This window comes from Heterodontus francisci, chromosome 27 (assembly GCF_036365525.1).
Source record: "Heterodontus francisci isolate sHetFra1 chromosome 27, sHetFra1.hap1, whole genome shotgun sequence".
Taxonomy (NCBI): domain Eukaryota; kingdom Metazoa; phylum Chordata; class Chondrichthyes; order Heterodontiformes; family Heterodontidae; genus Heterodontus; species Heterodontus francisci.
In genome coordinates, this window is record NC_090397.1 from 12,683,209 (window position 1) to 12,700,720 (window position 17,512).

The window sequence follows — 17,512 nt, forward strand, 5'->3', positions numbered from 1 at the left end:
GTCAACAACAAGGGCACCCATGCATTGACTCTGATCCTGGTCAGTTTGAGGTCTCGTTTGCAGACATCCTTGTGTTGCAGATGTGGGTGACCTGTTGGTCTCTTGCTAATAACAAGCTCAACATAGAGCATGTCTTTGGGAATGTGGCCGTGATCCATTTGGCGCACATGACCCAGCCAACGGAGTCGCCGCTGACTCGAGAGGGCAAACATGCTGTGGATCCCTGCACGCTGGTGTACTCCCACATTCAGTACTGTGTCCTGCCAGGAGATGCCCAATATCCATCTGAGGCAGCGGAGGTGGAAACTGTTCAGCCGCTTTTCTTAACTTGCATCAGTTGTTCATGTTTTGCTGCTATAAAGCAGGGTGCTGAGAACACAAGCCTGGTACATGCGGGCCTTTGTATTTTCAATTAGTTAGCTGTTGGTCTTCTCAACTTTGACATGACAGCTGCAGCCTTGGCAATCCTGGTGCTAATTTCAGCATCAAGGGACAGATTGCTGGTGATTGTTGCTCCAAGGTATGTGAAGCTGTCGAAAACCTCCAAAATGAGGTGGTTGATGTTGATGGAAGGTAGAGTCACTATGCCCTGGCCCATAACGTTGGTGGTCTTGATGCTGATTGCCAATCTACAAGCTGCTACAAGTGAACTTCATTTTGGGATGTCAGCGCAGCATCATCAGCAAATAGCACATCACGGACTAGGACTTTATGCACTTTAGTCTTGGCGTGCAGTCTTGCCAAGTTGAATAGCTTGCCGTCAGCTCTGGTATGCAGGTGGACACCCCCATCTGAGTCACTGAAAGCGTACAATAGCAGCATGGAGAAGAGTATGCCAAAGAGAGTTGACACCAGGACACAGCCGTGCTTTACCTCACTGCTGATCTTGAAAACTGGGGATGATCTCTGGTGAACGTGATGGGTTGGTTGGGGGGTGGGGGGGGGTTAAGGGGGCGGGCAGACTATGAGAGATTGTGAGTTGATGGGGTGGGAGGGGTTGTTGCACAGGCAGTCAGAAGAGATGGGAGACAGGGAGAGACTGAGGGGAAAAGATTTGGAATTGCAGGTTTTGAGTGGGGGCTGGGGCGTTGGTCATAGCTGAAGATTTGCTTGGAGGACTGGGAGAAGCACTCCTGCTCCCGCTGGCCCACATGAAGTATTGGAAAAGCACTAACCTGCTTGATCTGGCTGCTTGAGCCTTGCTTTAGTTGCCAGGTTTCTGAAGCCTGAAAATATCAGGAACAGAGCCTCATATTATAAGCATGAGCCTGTCTCTCCAGTGGGTTATTCAGTTGCCCCCTGTGTAACTACTGGATTGTTGTCTAAAACCCAACTGATTCACTAATATTCTTTAGGGAACAAAGTCTACTGTCCTTGGCCTATATGTGACTCCAGATCCACAGCAAAGTTTTGTTTACTCTTTCATAGGATGTGAGCATCATTGGCAAAGCCAGCATTTGTTGCCCATCCCCAATTGCCCTTGACAACTGAGTGGCTTGCTAGGCCATTTCAGAGGACAGTTAAGCGTCAACCACATTGCTGTGGGTCTGGAGTCACATGTAGGCCAGACCAGGTAATGTCCTTAAAGGACATTAGTGAACCAGATGGGTTTTTTTCACAACGATCGATGATAGTTTCATGGTACCATTACTGAGACTAGCTTTCAATTCCAGATTTTTTTTATCAGTGTCGCCCACGTCCTGAGAATGATTTTAAAAAATAAGTAAAAATGGAAACGTGTGTGTGCATGGCAGGTTTTCAAATTTGCTGATTTTAACCCATCCCCAACCCTGACTTACTTTCTTGCCCAAATGGGGGTGGGGGGTGTTGGGGGTTAAAATTCACCCCTTTTATCTGCTATCTTGTATAATATGAATGGGATTGGTACCTTCAAAGTTCACCATTCAAGTTAAGTGTTCCTTGTCAAGTGCTCCCAGAGTCTCCATGCATTCCCAGTTGATGTGCACTGTGGGGTATTGTACACTCATTGTGACCTACTGCACATTTAGTAGAAAATTGCAAATGGATGACAGGAAAATTCTGTCCTTGGTTTGCCAGCTGCGGAGAATGCTAGAGACCCTGTAGTAAGAAGGCAGTAATCTCATCAAGGCATTGCGTTGCGATGGAAACAGTGAGATTAGGAACAGTCATCGAAGTCCGAAAATGAGATGAGGGCCTTGAAAAACTATGGTGTAGAAATTCATCTTGTCTTTCCTGGAGCTGAACATCTGCAGGGTATATAAACAGGCAGCCGATGGGACCCTGTCCAAGGCAAAGCTCTACTCCTATATGTCCTGTGGAATGTGTGATTTTATTCTGTGTTTAACTTTTCTTTGACTTGTAGGTCTTCCAGTAAACACACTGGGCTGGATTTTAGGCACCATCCACGGGGAGCAGCGGCAGGTGAACAAAATGGGGGCCTACACATGCCGTGCACCACCATGCCGTGGCGACTCATTTAAATACCTTGAGCGGCCCGCCCTCCCCAATCACGTGGATGGGGCGGGCTCTCCGATGCTGGCAATAGCGTGTGTGCAGGCACTGGCGCCATTTTTAAAGCACGGCCAGCCCTGGCTAATTTAAATTTTTAATGGGATCTACCCCCCCCCCCACCCCCCAACCGTTGCTCAAATCAAAATTCTGTCACCCCTTTCCCACCCCCCAATAACAATAAAATTAAGCATCTGCCTTTCTCCCCCCCTCCCAAAACACTTAACTTACAAATATAAACTTCCCCTCCCCCAAATTGTACAAAGTTCACAGCTCACCCCTTCCCACCATTCCCAACACTAATGACGAAAGATTGACCCTATTTTCCACCACCCCGCCCACTCACCTGCAGTAAAAAAAAATCTCACCATCCCCCCCCCCCCCCCCCCCCACCTTCCCCACCACTGTGGTGCCAGCTTTACCCAGATGGGAAAGTGAAAGCGCGGCCGAAGATCGTGGCCTGACCGTAGGATCGCTGGTAAGTTTATTTAAATATATGCATTGTGCTCAATTCAATATGATAGGCCAGGTCCCGTCGCCCAGTGGCGGGGGTGGGGGCTGCCATGGAGCCTCACCAATGCCAGGAGGTCCGGGCCCCATCCTCCCAGCATCTGGCTCCATGGCGGGCCACTACCAGAACGATCTTCCAGCACCCCCCCATCCCTCTGCCACAGAGCCTGCTGTCGGGAGCCCTGTACATTCCAGTCCACTGTCGTCAGTGTTTAAAACAGTGCATACTGAAGGATGAATCATCATAAAATAATTGATATCAATTTGCGGAATAACCCACACTTACCAGGAGATGTATTTAGTGAAACAAAAAGTGTCTCCTTTCCTTGATTGAGGATGGAAAATCATGCTAACTAGCTGCAATTAATTCAGTTGGACATTAAACATCAGATTTCATTTCCTATGCACAGAATAATTATTAGGAAAGTGGTGCCAGTAGAGGTTAATGAGTAAAGGTAGGTGCATAGAATAGCAGTTTTTACAGTATCTTGTGCCGTTGGTCTGTTGCATATTAAATATACAAATTGTTATAAAAATATTTGCATTCCAAATCTATCATCCTACCTCTTGTAACCTTTTTGTGGTGTTGTATAATGTAGTCAGCACAAGACCTGAAATTCACATGCTCCCCAAACAGTTACAGCATCACCCCCCCCATCCAGTATTCCAGGAAATGTCACATTTGTAAACATTCATTTGGTCTTGCCAATTCACAGAGGGAGTTGACATGAGTTCAGGTTATTGCAAGCAATATGAGACCTATTTTGCCTGGCAGCACTTTGGGTGTCACTATGGTCTGTACTCCAGGTGAAGGCAAACGCGACATGAAATCGTGTGACATTGATCACAAGTCGTGGGAGTCAGTTGCCAGCATTCGCCAGAGCTGGCGGGCAGCCATAAAGACAGGGCTAAATTGTGGCGAGTCGAAGAGACTTAGTAGTTGGCAGGAAAAAAGACAGAGGCGCAAGGGGAGAGCCAACTGTGCAACAGCCCCAACAAACAAATTTCTCTGCAGCACCTGTGGAAGAGCCTGTCACTCCAGAATTGGCCTTTATAGCCACTCCAGGCGCTGCTTCACAAACCACTGACCACCTCCAGGCGCGTATCCATTGTCTCTCGAGATAAGGAGGCCCAAAAGAAGGTGAAGGTGCTTCAGTTCGTGTCCTTTCACTTCACCATCGAGAGTATAAGATGGATGATTCAGTGGCCTCAGTCGTTGGAAATCCAAATTTTCTCTTCAGAGGACTCGATAGACTTCAAGTGTTGAACAACGCACTGAGTACTGAAACAGAGCAACATAATGGAGGCTATGCAAAGGAGCTGCCCTTTTGGTTAAATGTGAAAGTGGGATGTACATGGGTCTGATGGTCCACTATTTGATGATGAGCAGAGTCCCCTGTAGTTCAAAAGTTGACACATTCATGAAGTCAATGCATGTTGGCACAATTAAAATATTGATAATCATACAGTAACAAACTGAAATGCTCAACTATCACCATATTTTAATGAATATCTTTCATAGTTCTGTATTGGGTTCTTTGTTGTGGGAAAAAAACAGAATGCTGACTGTATTAACAGCCCAAATTGGACACTTAAGTTGGCCCACAGGACATTAAGACACAGTGACTGGTTAATTTGGAAGCACACTGACTCCATGCTAAATTGCAATGCTCATTAAAAATTTGCTGACCTCCCACGTCTTCCCATCACTGCTTTCGGAAGACGAATATGGCGCCTCTAAACTTTTCCAGTGGGAAATTGAGGATCAGGCCTCACAAAGCCTGGTTGCTCACACATCAAATTTACTTCAATGATTTCATCTGCGACTGAATGGAGGGGCTTCACATTATTGTGAGAGTCCTGTGTTAGCACAGTGGTCTCCTCTGCATCCAGCTATTAGCAGCAAACCCTGTCTCAGCAGAAGTCAAAGGCTGATACAGGAACAGGAGTAGACAAAATCTGTACCATCATTCAACGAGATCACAGCCAATCTGTATCTCAACTCCATTTCCTGCCTTTGCTCCATATCCATTGATACCCTTACCCAACAAAAATATCTCAATCTCGGTCTTGAAAGCTCCAATTGACCTGCAGCAGTTTAAGGGAGGAGTCGCAGAATTCGACCATCCTTTCTGTGCAAAAGAACTTCCTGATTACATTCCTGAATGACCTTGCTGTAATTTTAAGTTTCTCCCCCTTTCTCTGGATTCCCCCACCTAACATATCAAAATTATCATTTTAAACATTTCGATTAGGTTACTCCTCACACGTCTGTACACAAGGGAATACAAGTCCTTAAATGCAGGCAATTCCACTTTCCTTAAGCTAACCACTAATACTTGCCAGGAAGGGTACTTGTCTGAGGAAGAAAAGCTACTTTGCTCTCGTGGCTCATATCGTTTAGAACTTAGACGAGTTTGGGACACACTGTTGGGTTTGAATATGAACAAAAAAGTGGCTCTTTATCCATAGCTGAGTAAATAAGCCCTGTCTATAGGACCCCAGTGATGGATGTGGGCTTGCAATTATTATCCATCTCCAAGCAAGTGCAGAGAGCTCGATAAAGGATGAACTTCAAAAGTCTTTGTGAACCATTGATTTGATTGCGATGTGCTTTTCTGAAGTACTCGGTAATGTGTGATAGTTTTCATATGAACAGCCAACCTCTTCATATTACTGTATTGTAGCAGATAGTTGTCAGGAGTGAGAAATGTCTTCCTTAATCAGTGACAGTAGACATGCTCTGTGGCACAGGTTAAACTATAAGGTGGGAAAGTGTTTTTTCTTAAATCTTTTCTAATTTTTTATTTCAATCTGCTTTTTTAAAGGGTACAGTTTTAAGGAAGATCCTTCTGAATCGCTATTTTGGGAATCTTCGTAGTGTCTACAAAGGGGACGGACACAGTAGCAGCATAAATGCCCCACTGACAACAGGGAGTTACTCCAAGTCTGCACAACCTGGAGGTAAATACATGGATATTTGTTAAATTATAAGACTTAAAAGCGATAGAAATTGGTAATATGGAGTAAATTGAGATGTGTGCAAAGGGGGGAAAAAAACAGAATTAGTCTGAGGTTGCAGCTATGTTCTTGCTTTCCTGTGAAATAAGTCAGTGGATAGCACTCTTGCCTGAGTCAGAGGGTCAAGGGTTCAAGGCCCACTCCAGAAACTTGAGCACATAATCCAGGCTAAAACTCCCAGTGGAGTGCTGAGGAAGGGCTGCTCTGTCGGAGGTGTCTTCTTTCGGATGAGATGTTAAACCGGAGTTCCGTATGCCCTCCCATGTGGATGTAAAAGCTCCTCTGACACTATTCAAAGATGAACAAGGGAGTTCTCCTTGGTGTTGAGATGTTGCAGTGCCACCAATGAGAGTAGGGCATAATTGCAGCGTGATAAGTTTACATAGGTCATTTGCATTATAAAGCCAAGGCCTTGCTGTGTGCAAGTGACTATAGTTCAAAAGTACTTAATTGGCTATAATCGCTTTGAGATGCTCTGGGGTCATGCAAGGTGCTCTAGAAATGAAGCCTTTATAGGTTTCCTACCTTCTCAATAATATTTCAGGCACCCAGCATCTTTCAGCAGCAGTGTTATGTTGTGATTTCTTTTTTAATGGGACATGATATTGAATAAGTCAAGCCAGAGATAGACACTTTGTATCTGGTGGAGGCAGGGTTGAGGAGGATCAAATTCTACATCAGCCTATCAGAAGTGCCCTCTGTGAGTAGTTCCATTCCCTGTCTCCTCCTCCCCAACATGGCTCCACCTCCATTTCTAAGGGGTCGAAGTCACAGTGCTGAGGTCCAGAGACTCAGGGAGTGCCTATGGAACAAGGGCCCAATGGGAAGCATGGAAAAGAGGAGACCAAACTGGGGGCTGCTGACTCACCCAGAACAAAGGCCGAGCGTGGAAGCTGGGAACTGCTTCTGGGTTGCTCCTCGAGGCCAAAGACTGGTGATGGTGGTTTCTGACAGGCCATGTTGGGCATCCTCAAAATAGTTGGAGAAGGGTCACGACCTCCCCAAACTCTCACTGGCTCCACGACTGGTTTGCGGGAGTCACCCATCGAAGTATGATGGATCTACACCAGATGCAAGATGTTTAATCATAACAGTAGATTATTTGTGTGGATTAGAAAAGAAGAAAGGAATGAAGGACTTGCATTTATATAACGTCCTTGACGATTTTAGGACATCCCAAAGCGCTTTACAGCCAATGAAGTGTAGACAGTGTTGTAATGTAGGAAACATTGCAACTAATTAGTGTATACCAGGGCCCCACAAACAGCAATGTGATAATGACCAGATAAACTACATTGGCCAGGGCACCAGGCAGAACTTCCCTGCTTGTCTTTCAAATAGTGTCGTGGGATCTTTTACATCCACCTGAGAGAGTGGATGGGACCTCGGTTTAACATCTCATTCGAAAGACAGCATCTTCCACAATGCAGCACTCCTTCAGTACCTCACCGGAGTGTCAGCTTTGATTATGTGCTCTAGTTTCTGGAATGGGACTTGAACTAACCAGCTTTTGACTCAGAAGTGCAAGTGCTGACACTGAGCCAGGATTATACTTCATGGCTTGCAATTGTAGATTGCCTCTTAAATTAAGACTGCTGCTATGTGTTCGCTGATGCCTTATGCCATCATTCAGATTAAGCATTTGAATGCATTGGAGCCACTAAGACTGGAGCTGCACTGTCTACATTACTGGGCAGTTCATTGCCAGTCATACTGACTTTTGCAAAAGTGGTCTGTACAACAATATTATTCTAAACTACAACCAATATATGGTAAGGAAACTGATGGGTGAGGTGGGGTGAATAGTGAATGTGGAACTGGGTTACTAAGCCAGCTCCCAGTTTAAGTTAGTTAGTTAGTTGAAGTTTTCTGTGCCTGATGACACATGATGCAACTCATTTCTTCTACTGTTGCCTGTCCAGAGCGTGATATTTGACTCCAATTGGAATATCACTGTGCCTCCCATCCAGCAGATCTTGCTCCTCCACAGTTGATGGTTATCTTTGTAAGTTTTAACAGTCTCATTTCCGTCAATATCTCTAATGAAAGGCATCTTTTTTAACGTGGACAGATCATTAGCCTGATGTACAATCCCTACAAGGAGGGTCACTGGATTGGCCTTTCATCTGATTCTGTCTCCTTTCAACACATCTGGCTTGGGTAGTCCTATCAGCCATAGCTCTTGGAGTCATGGGAGCACACAAGCCTACCCACCATATCAAGGTGCACTGTTCAGGCAGTTAACGTGGACGGGCATCCACATTGGGAGGGAGTGGAGTCTATGATGCTAGTACAAATTCAGAGCATTTACAGTGCCAAGCTGAAATTAGATTTTTGAGTGGATCTTGTCTCTCTGTAAAATAACTGAAGTCTGATTTTTTTTCTAGCATCATAAGCCTTCTCAAACATTTGTTTTCCTTCTGTGACTGTTGGATGATAGCCAGGTGCCCTGCGTATCACCCAAGCTGGCAGCTGGCCAAACTCTGCCAAGTGAGCTTAATTAAAGCCTATCTGAGATTGGGCTGGCCTGTGTCCATCACTGAATTAAAAGCAAAGAAAGAAAGACGTGCATTTATGTAGCACCTTTCATGACCTCAGAGCATCCTAAAGCGCTTTACAGACAATGAGGTACTTTTGAAGAGTAGTCACTGTTGTATTGTAGGAAATGCGACAATTTGCGCACAGCAAGGTCCACAATCAGCAATGTAAGATAATTTCTGAAAGATATGTTTCAGTGGTGTTGATTGAGAGATAAATATTGGCCAGGTCATCAGGGAAAACTCCCCCTGCTCTTATTTGAATAGTGTCATGGGATCTTTTATGTCCACCTGAGAGAGAAGACAGGGCCTCAGTTTAAAGTAAAAGCAAAATACTGCGGATGCTGGAAATCTGAAATAAAAACAAGAAATGCTGGAACCACTCAGCAGGTCTGGCAGCATCTGTGGAAAGAGAAGCAGAGTTAACGTTTCGGGTCAGTGACCCTTCTTCAGAACTTCCGATGAAGGGTCACTGACCCGAAACGTTAACTCTGCTTCTCTTTCCACAGATGCTGCCAGACCTGCTGAGTGGTTCCAGCATTTCTTGTTTTTGCCTCAGTTTAAAGACCCATCTGAAAGACAAGCACCTCTGACAGTGCAGCACTCCCTCAGCACTGCACTGCAGCTTTAGCCTAGATTGTGTGCTCAAGTCTGTGGACTTTGAACCACGACCTTCTGACTCAGAGGCGAGTGTGCCACCCACTGAACCATGGCTGCCACCAAAACTTCAGCCTCGGAGGTCTGGGTTGGATTTGAAAGCAGCAGAAGTGAGAGGCTGGGGAGAAAAAATGGAGTGGGAAGAAAGTTTAACGGTAAAATGAGCAGTTGTCATGTCCTGCCAGTGAATTCAGACAGTGGACCCCAGGAGGCTTGCGAGTGGGTTGTGTGTCAGGTCTTTTCCATTGAGGAGTGGGAAGAGACCCAGCTGTTGTCTGTCTGCTGCACAGCAAGGAAAAGCAATTAAAATCTCTCACACAGTATTCATTTTATATAACAAGAACAGGAATCGACCTTTTACTTGTTGGAGGAGCCACATGTATGGGTACCAAAATACAGAACACAAAATTAAGGCTCCTACTACAGTATTTTATTGTATTTTCTCTAGGTTGCTGCTCTTCTGATTCAGACAAGTGTGGAGTCTCTGTATTTGAAATTCAGTGTCACCTTGACAGAGCAGGGGCATCTGAACTGGTCACCGACCTCATCACAAACACAAAAAATTCCAGAATCTTTGAAGAAAGCATCATGCTTGGCATTGCATTGTTAGAAGGAGGGAACACCCAGATCCAGGTAAGCTATGGGTCAGAGGTCTCAGAACTTCAAACCAAACCACCCAGTCCCCATGTTAATTAATCTGTTTTCAAATCTCAGTTTTCATTTCACCATCAACTCAATGATCTGAAGAAGTCCGAGAAGTTCTTCAAAGTCTTGTATGATCGCATGAAACTGGCCCAACAAGAAATAAGAGCAACAGTATCTGTCAACACAAATGATCTGAGCAGCAAAAAGAAGGATGATGACTATGATGTTGTGACACCTGTCAACAGGAGAAGAGGTAACTGAATGGAGACAATGAAGAGGCAAAGGTTGAAACCAGTAAGGGACAAATTACTAAATTTAGGAGGTTCTTCGCACATTGTGATCGACACATGACTGGTGGTTTGGTTAATGAGCTTGTTGAACACTTGGTTGATGAGAAGGGCAACTTTAGGGTAGTTTGGGATAGAAGACTTAAAAAAAAAGGTTTTCCCATCAGTATTGATTTTATGATCTGTCTAAACGGAGGTCCCGTCTGCCCTCTCAAGCAAAGGTAAAAGATCCCACGGCCACTATTTGAAGAAGAGCAGGAGGGTTCTCCCCCCAATATTTATCCATCTGTCAACATCACCAAGAACAGATTCGCTCGTAATTAACTCATTGCTGTTTGTGGGATAAAGCACAAAGCTAGAACAGTCAATTCAGTACTTTTGCAGTGTGGTCACTGTTGTAATGTGACTTCCCTGCTCTTCTTTGAATTACACAAGAACATCAGAAATATCAGCAGGAGCAGACCATGCAGCTCCTCAAGTTTGCTGCCGCCATTGGCTCTGCCATTCTGCCTCAATTCCACTTTTTCACTCGCTCCCCATGTCCCTTGATTCTCTGAAAAACCAAAAATCCCAGCCTTAAATGTGCTCAATGATGGAGCATCCACAAACCTGTGATTGAAGAAATTTTCCCTCATTTCAGGCCTAAATGATCGACCTCTTATCCTGAGACTGTGCCCCTGTGTTCTAGATTTCCCAGCCAGGGGAAACAACCTCTCTGTGTCTACTCTGTCCAGCCCCTTCAGAATCTTGTATGTTTCAATGAGATCACTTCTAATTCTGGAGAATGTAAACCCAATTTACTCAGCCTCTTATCATCCCAGGAACCAATCTAGTGAACCTTTGCTGTACTGCCTCCAATGCAAGTATATCCTTCCTTAAATATGGAGACCAAAACTGTGCACAGTACTCCAGGCGTGATCTCACCAAAGACCTATACAATTGCAGCAAGACTTCCTTATTCCTGTACTCCAATCCCCTTGCAATAAAGGCCAGTACACCATTTGCCTTCCTAATTGCTTGCTGTACCTACATGCTAACTTTCAGTGTTTCTTGCACCAGTACACCCTCTCTCTGAACATCAACATTTAAAAGTCTCACACACATCTTTAAAAAAAAAATTATTCTGCTTTTCTATTCTTACTACCAAAGTGAATAACCTCACAAATCCCCACATTATACTGCCACCTTGTTGCTCAATCACTTGTCTATATCTCTATGCAGCCCTCATTGCGTCCTCCTCACAGCTTATATTCCCATCTAGCTTTGTATCGTCAGTAAATTTAGACACATTACTCTCACTCTCGTCATCTAAGTCATTAATATAGATTGTAAATATCTGAGGCCTCAGCACTGATCCTTGCAGCATTCCACTAGTTACAGCCTACCAACTCTCTGCTTCCTGTTTGTTAACCAATCCTCTATCCTTGTTAATATGTTACCCCGAACTCCATGATCCCTTATTTTGCATATTAACCTTTTGTGTGGCACCTTATAGAATGCCTTTTGTAATCCAAGTATACTACATCTACTGGTTCCCCTTTGTCTACCCTTATAGTTATATCCTCAAAAAACTCTATAATAAATTTGTCAAATATGATTTCCCTTTTGTAAAGCCATGTTGACTCTGTCTGATCATGCACTATAATTTTCTGAGTTCAACATTGAGACTTCCTTAATAATAGATTCTAGCATTTTCCTGAGGACTGATATCAGGCTAACTGGCCTGGAGTTCCATGTTTTCTCTCTCCCTCCTTTCTTGAATATTGGTTTTGCATTTGCTAATTTCCAATCTGCTGGGCTGTTCTAGAATCTAGGGAAATTTGGTAAATCATAAATAGTGCATCCATTATCTCTTTCAGAACCCTAGGATGTGGGCCATCATGTCCTGGGGATTTGTCAGATATTGCTCCCTTAAATTTCTCTAATTCTTTTTATCTGCTGTTATTAAATACTCTTAGGTTCCTCACATTTATTAGTCCCTTGGTTACCCTCTATTTCTGGTATGCAATTTCCTGTACTGTGAAAACAGACACAATATATTTGATCAACAGCTCTGCCATGTTTCCCATGATAATTTCTCCTGTCTCTGCCTCTAAGGGACCAATGTTTACTTCAGTGATTCTTTTTGTATACTTGTAAAAGCTCTTACAATCTGCTTTTATATTCCTGGCTCCTTTACTCTTATATTCTATTTTTTCCCTTTTTATCAACTTTTTGGTCGCCCTGTGCTGGTTTCTAAAATACTCCCAATCCTCAAGCTTACTAGTATTCTTTGGAACATTACAAGCCTATTCTTTTAATCTAACACTATCTCTAACTTCCCTAGTAAGCCACAGATGGATCTTTCTTGCTGAGGTTTTGATTTTTAATGGAATGTATTTTTGTTGAACATTTTGAATTGCTTCTTTAAATGTTTCCCATTGTTTATTTACCGCCATACCTTTTAGTCTATTTACCCAATCAACCTTAATGAGCTCTCACCTGTGTAATTCGCTTTATTTATATTTAAGATTTATGTTTGGGACTGGAGTGTTTCACTTTTAAATTTAATGGGCTGGATTCTACCGGGCTTCCGACGTCGGGCGTCGTGGTGGGTGGGAATGGGGCGGCAGATCGTTCTGGCAGAGGCCCGCCACGGAGTCCGACACCCGGGAGGGCCGGGCCCAATCTTCCCGGCGGTGGTGAGGCTCCGTGGCGCCCCGCCACTGGGCGATGGGACCAGGCTTTACGTATTGAAATGAGCACCATGAATACATTTAAATAAACTTGCCTCCCATCTTACAGGCTCACTGCGATCTCCAGTGGCGCCCCCTACCTGCACCCCCGCCCCCACCGCCACGGAGCCCGATGTCAGGAGCCCGGGAGAATCCAGCCTATTAAGTTTAAAAGCTACACACTCCAATCCCAAACAAAAATCCTAAACTTAAGTAAAGTTATATACATAGGTATGAAGGGAGAGCTTGTTTAGGTGGATTGGGTAAATAGACTAAAAGGTATGGCAGAAATAAACAATGGGAAACATTTAAAGAAGCAATTCAAAATGTTCAACAAAAATACATTCCATTAAAAATCAAAACCTCAGCAAGAAAGATCCATCTGTGGCTTACTAGGGAAGTTAAAGATATTGTTAGATTAAAAGAGGCTTGTAATGTGCCACACCTTTACTTCTGTGTCTGGGGAAAGCAGGCGTGTCAGTGAGGGGGGTGGGGGGAGTTAAGAATTTTATTGCAGCTGGTTGGGGGGGGAAGTGGGGTCAAATGATCGTCATGAGTGTAGAGGATGATGGGAAGGGGTGAACTGTGAACTTTGTACAGTTGTGGGGGGAAGGTCATATTTCTAAATTAAGTGTTGTGGGCAGGAAAGGGCAGATACTTTATTGTTATTGGTGGGATGGGAAAGGGGCATTAGAATTTTGTTTGCAACAGTGGGAGGTGGGGGGTGGTCTCTTTAAAAATTTCAATCTACCAGCAGGGCTGGCCACCCTTTAAAAATGACGCCAGAGCCTGCACATAGGCAGCTGATGCCACTGCTGGCGTCGGACAGCCCGCCCCCTTCATGTGATTGGTGGTGGGGGAGGGGGGGGGGGTGCCAACCCCCGCGGCAGCTCAGTGGCACAGACCGCCATTTTTCCATCCGCCACCAGGAGTGGCGGCTGGCTGTTAAAATCCAGCCCAATATGTGTAAATTTAATGAGTGCCACAGGATTTTTTTTTTTAATCTCCACCTGAGAGGGCACTGGATCTCGGTTAAACCGAGGTTTCAGTACTGCGTTGGAGAGTCAGCTTGGATTATGTGCTCACTTTTCTGGGCGAGATAGGGAACTCGCCATCTGAGTGACTTTAGTGTCATTTGTAGAAATATAAACCGAATGTAAGCAAAACTTGGAGTTTATATTGAAATTTGTTGGAAATAGAGTCTCACTGTGAAATCTACTTGTGCAGAGGGTTTGCAGTACTGTTAATGTATCAGACTGTAATCACTAAATCCATTATTCGTAGTTCATAGCTTTAAAAATTGAAAAAGAATTTTTTTTCAGGAAAGTTACTATACTTTTTATCTTGAAAGTAAGAATAAAATCACCAAATTCCTTAAAATATCACCAATACCATAAAAGGGGGAAGCATAAATATTAATGTAATCTGGTACTGCAACACCAGTAGAATTGTACAAAATCATGGATCATAAGATTATGGCTCTCTGCTTCTACCCAGTGAGGCAACAAGCTGGGAGCAATGAGCCAGTTAATCAAGGCCTCAAAGCCCAGTTGCCTCAGTTCTTTCTCTGCTTATATCACTTCTTCCCTGATTTGTCCTTGTTTGAATGTCATGGCTTTAGAGGTTTGGAAACAACATTGTTTTTTAGCCCACTGCTTCATTGCAGGATGAATCCTAAATCAGGACCCTAGAGCTCTTAATATCAGTAACCTGAAGTTAATGCAAGACGATGGGAGCAGGGCTTTATACTTTATTATGTTGATTCTCAGTGCCATTTCTTGGTGTTAATGAGGAAGTAATGGCCTGAAATGGGATCTTCAGCCTAAGTGCCCCACTAACACCGACAATCTGGCCAGCACTATGTTGAAAGGGGCTTACCATCGGGTATCCAAAGCACCTGCCTGTTTCAGACAATAAGTCACTTTTAGTATGGAAATTGGATGCTATGATGCCAACGGGACCAGATCACTATTGTAGGTTGGAACTGGTGGGAGCCTGTGCTGTGCTCACATGGACCAGATGGGACAAAGTGGAATGCTCCTCCAGGGCAACAAAAGTAATGTGAGACACTCCACCCCACCCCTCCCCAGACCCCACCCTCCGCAATCACAGTTGAAGCCCCCAACTCAATTTGGTGAGCTGCACCGTGATAAATATTTGGTTCCCCATTGCTCACCTGATAAATTTAAATGAGGTGGGACCCTCAAAATCACTAGTGGGAGAGGTGACGTAGTAGGGGTTCTTCAGCACCAGAATGGTGCTGCCCCCAAAAGTTAGGGAGGAGTGCACTGTTTATTCTAATTCCATTTCTCCACCGGTCTCAACATATATTTAAATTTTTTCCCACTTACTGATATGGTCAATCATATTACAGACAAAGAAACCCACTTGGGCTGAGTACTTGCTCATTCTTGAAGAAACAGCAGATAAGAGATGTTGTGATCCAAAACTGGCATACAATCTGGCCTCTGAGTACACACAGACGGGTCACTAGGATCTTATAGAACAGTTCTTTTCAGGCAGTGTTGAGAATTAATTTAGAGAGGTGCTGGAAAGCTGAGCTGGAATGTGATCTTTCCTTCCGTGGAAATTCTCTTCTCTCCTTGGAAGTTCTCTCCCTTTTCATACAGTGCAATCCCAATTCAAAACAATTCAGAAGCAAAACAGACAACAGAAGGTCAACCTTTTGACTGCCATCGATCTTGACCTGTCACTTCTTTGTAAACAGCTTCTCCAGGTGTTCAAAGTTCTCTGTTGTTTATTGAGCTGGAAGTCAGGTGGTTTCCCAGAAAGGTTTGTTTTCCTCACAAGACCTCTCAGTGCCCCTTTTAAAAAACATTTCCAGGGACAGTTTTTCAAAGTCAAGTGGTCTCTGCATGACCCCTTTTGATTTTATGGGCGGCACAGTGGCGCAGTGGTTAGCACCGCAGTCTCACAGCTCCAGCGACCCGGGTTCAATTCTGGGTACTGCCTGTGTGGAGTTTGCAAGTTCTCCCTGTGTCTGCGTGGGTTTTCTCCGGGTGCTCCGGTTTCCTCCCACAAGCCAAAAGACTTGCAGGTTGATAGGTAAATTGGCCATTATAAATTGCCACTGGTATAGGTAGGTGGTAGGGGAATATAGGGACAGGTGGGGATGTGGCAGGAATATGGGATTAGTGTAGGATTAGTATAAATGGGTGGTTGATGGTCGGCACAGACTCGGTGGGCCGAAGGGCCTGTTTCAGTGCTGTATCTCTAAACATAAACAAAACCCCAAAGTTCAACATTTCTTCAATCTTTCAAAATTGAATCCTCAAAAAATATATTTAACAAAACACAGAGGCGCTTTCGTGACAATGTGCCACCAGAGTTTCCATGCTATGCATCTTAGTGCCTCATCTAGATCAAAGCTTGGCTGCCTCTTCCGTGTAGTGCAAATAATAAGTTCTTTAAAATTCTAGTTGCAAACTTTATCAATTACAGACTAAACAGTGTTTTACAGTATTGAATGTATCTTATAATTTCTCTTAGCACATGATTCATCGTTGCACCTCAAGGAGGGAGTGAAAGGACAGTTGACAGAGGCTTCAGTTGCCACGTACAAGGCCTATCACATGTACAGAAGGGAGATGGATCCTGAGGCGGATCTCAACCCCGTGGGAAATGAGGGCATTGGATCTGAGGAGAAGTCTGGAGAGGAAGAAGTTATGAGCCCTGTGATCACTATAATGGAGCCGATCCTCAGGTTCCTTCAGCTGCTGTGTGAGAACCACAACTCAGAGCTTCAGGTGAGATCACTTCTTTCAGGCGAACATTGGAAACAACTGCAGGAAAGGTTGTGCATTCAAGGACAAGCTGTACATTTTGGGAAAAAATGGCTTACTACACAAGACAAAACTAGCTGGGCAATTTACCATATTTTTAAAAATTCTTTCATGGGATGTGGGGCAGCACTGGCAAGGCTAGCATTTGTTGCCCATCCCTAATTGCCCTTGAACTGAGTGGCTTGCTAGGCCATTTCAGAGTCAACCACATTGCTGTGGGTCTGGAGTCACATGTAGGCCTGACCAGGTAAGGACAGCAGATTTCCTTCCCTAAAGGATATTTAACCAGATAGGTTTTTATGGCAATTGTAATAGTTTCATGGCATCATTAGTTTTTAGTTTAGTTTAGTTTAGAGATACAGCACTGAAACAGGCCCTTCGGCCCACCGAGTCTGTGCCGACCATCAACCACCCATTTATACTAATCCTACACTAATTCCATATTCCTACCACATCCCCACCTGTCTCTATATTTCCCTACCACCTACCTATACTAGGGGCAATTTTTTTATAATGGCCAATTAACCTATCAACCAGCAGGTCTTTGGCATGTGGGAGGAAACCAGAGCACCCGGAGGAAACCCACGCAGACACAGGGAGAACTTGCAAACTCCACACAGGCAGTACCTAGAATTGAACCCGGGTCACTGGAGCTGTGAGGCTGCGGTGCTAACCACTGCGCCACTGTGCCGCCCTGAGGCTAGTTTTTAATTCCAAATTTTATTTAATTAATTGAATTAAATTCCACCAGCTGCCATGGTGGGCTTTGAACCAGTGTCCCCAGGCTATTAGCCTGGGCCTCTGGATTACTAGGCCAGTGACATTACCGCTACGCCACCATCTTTTCC

The 17,512-nt window shown here is 44.4% G+C and overlaps 1 protein-coding gene across 2 annotated transcripts in view; it reads left to right on the plus strand.

Annotated features, from left to right (window-relative positions):
• The window catches only part of itpr2 (inositol 1,4,5-trisphosphate receptor, type 2), a 308,108-nt gene that overhangs the window by 190,557 nt on the left and 100,039 nt on the right, over positions 1-17,512 (plus strand). For both annotated transcript variants that reach the window (XM_068058832.1, XM_068058834.1), the window contains exons 38-41: positions 5,829-5,964; positions 9,664-9,848; positions 9,930-10,113; positions 16,372-16,628. In XM_068058832.1, the coding sequence (XP_067914933.1) occupies positions 5,829-5,964; positions 9,664-9,848; positions 9,930-10,113; positions 16,372-16,628 (762 nt within the window). The remainder of the gene's footprint in view (positions 1-5,828; positions 5,965-9,663; positions 9,849-9,929; positions 10,114-16,371; positions 16,629-17,512) is intronic.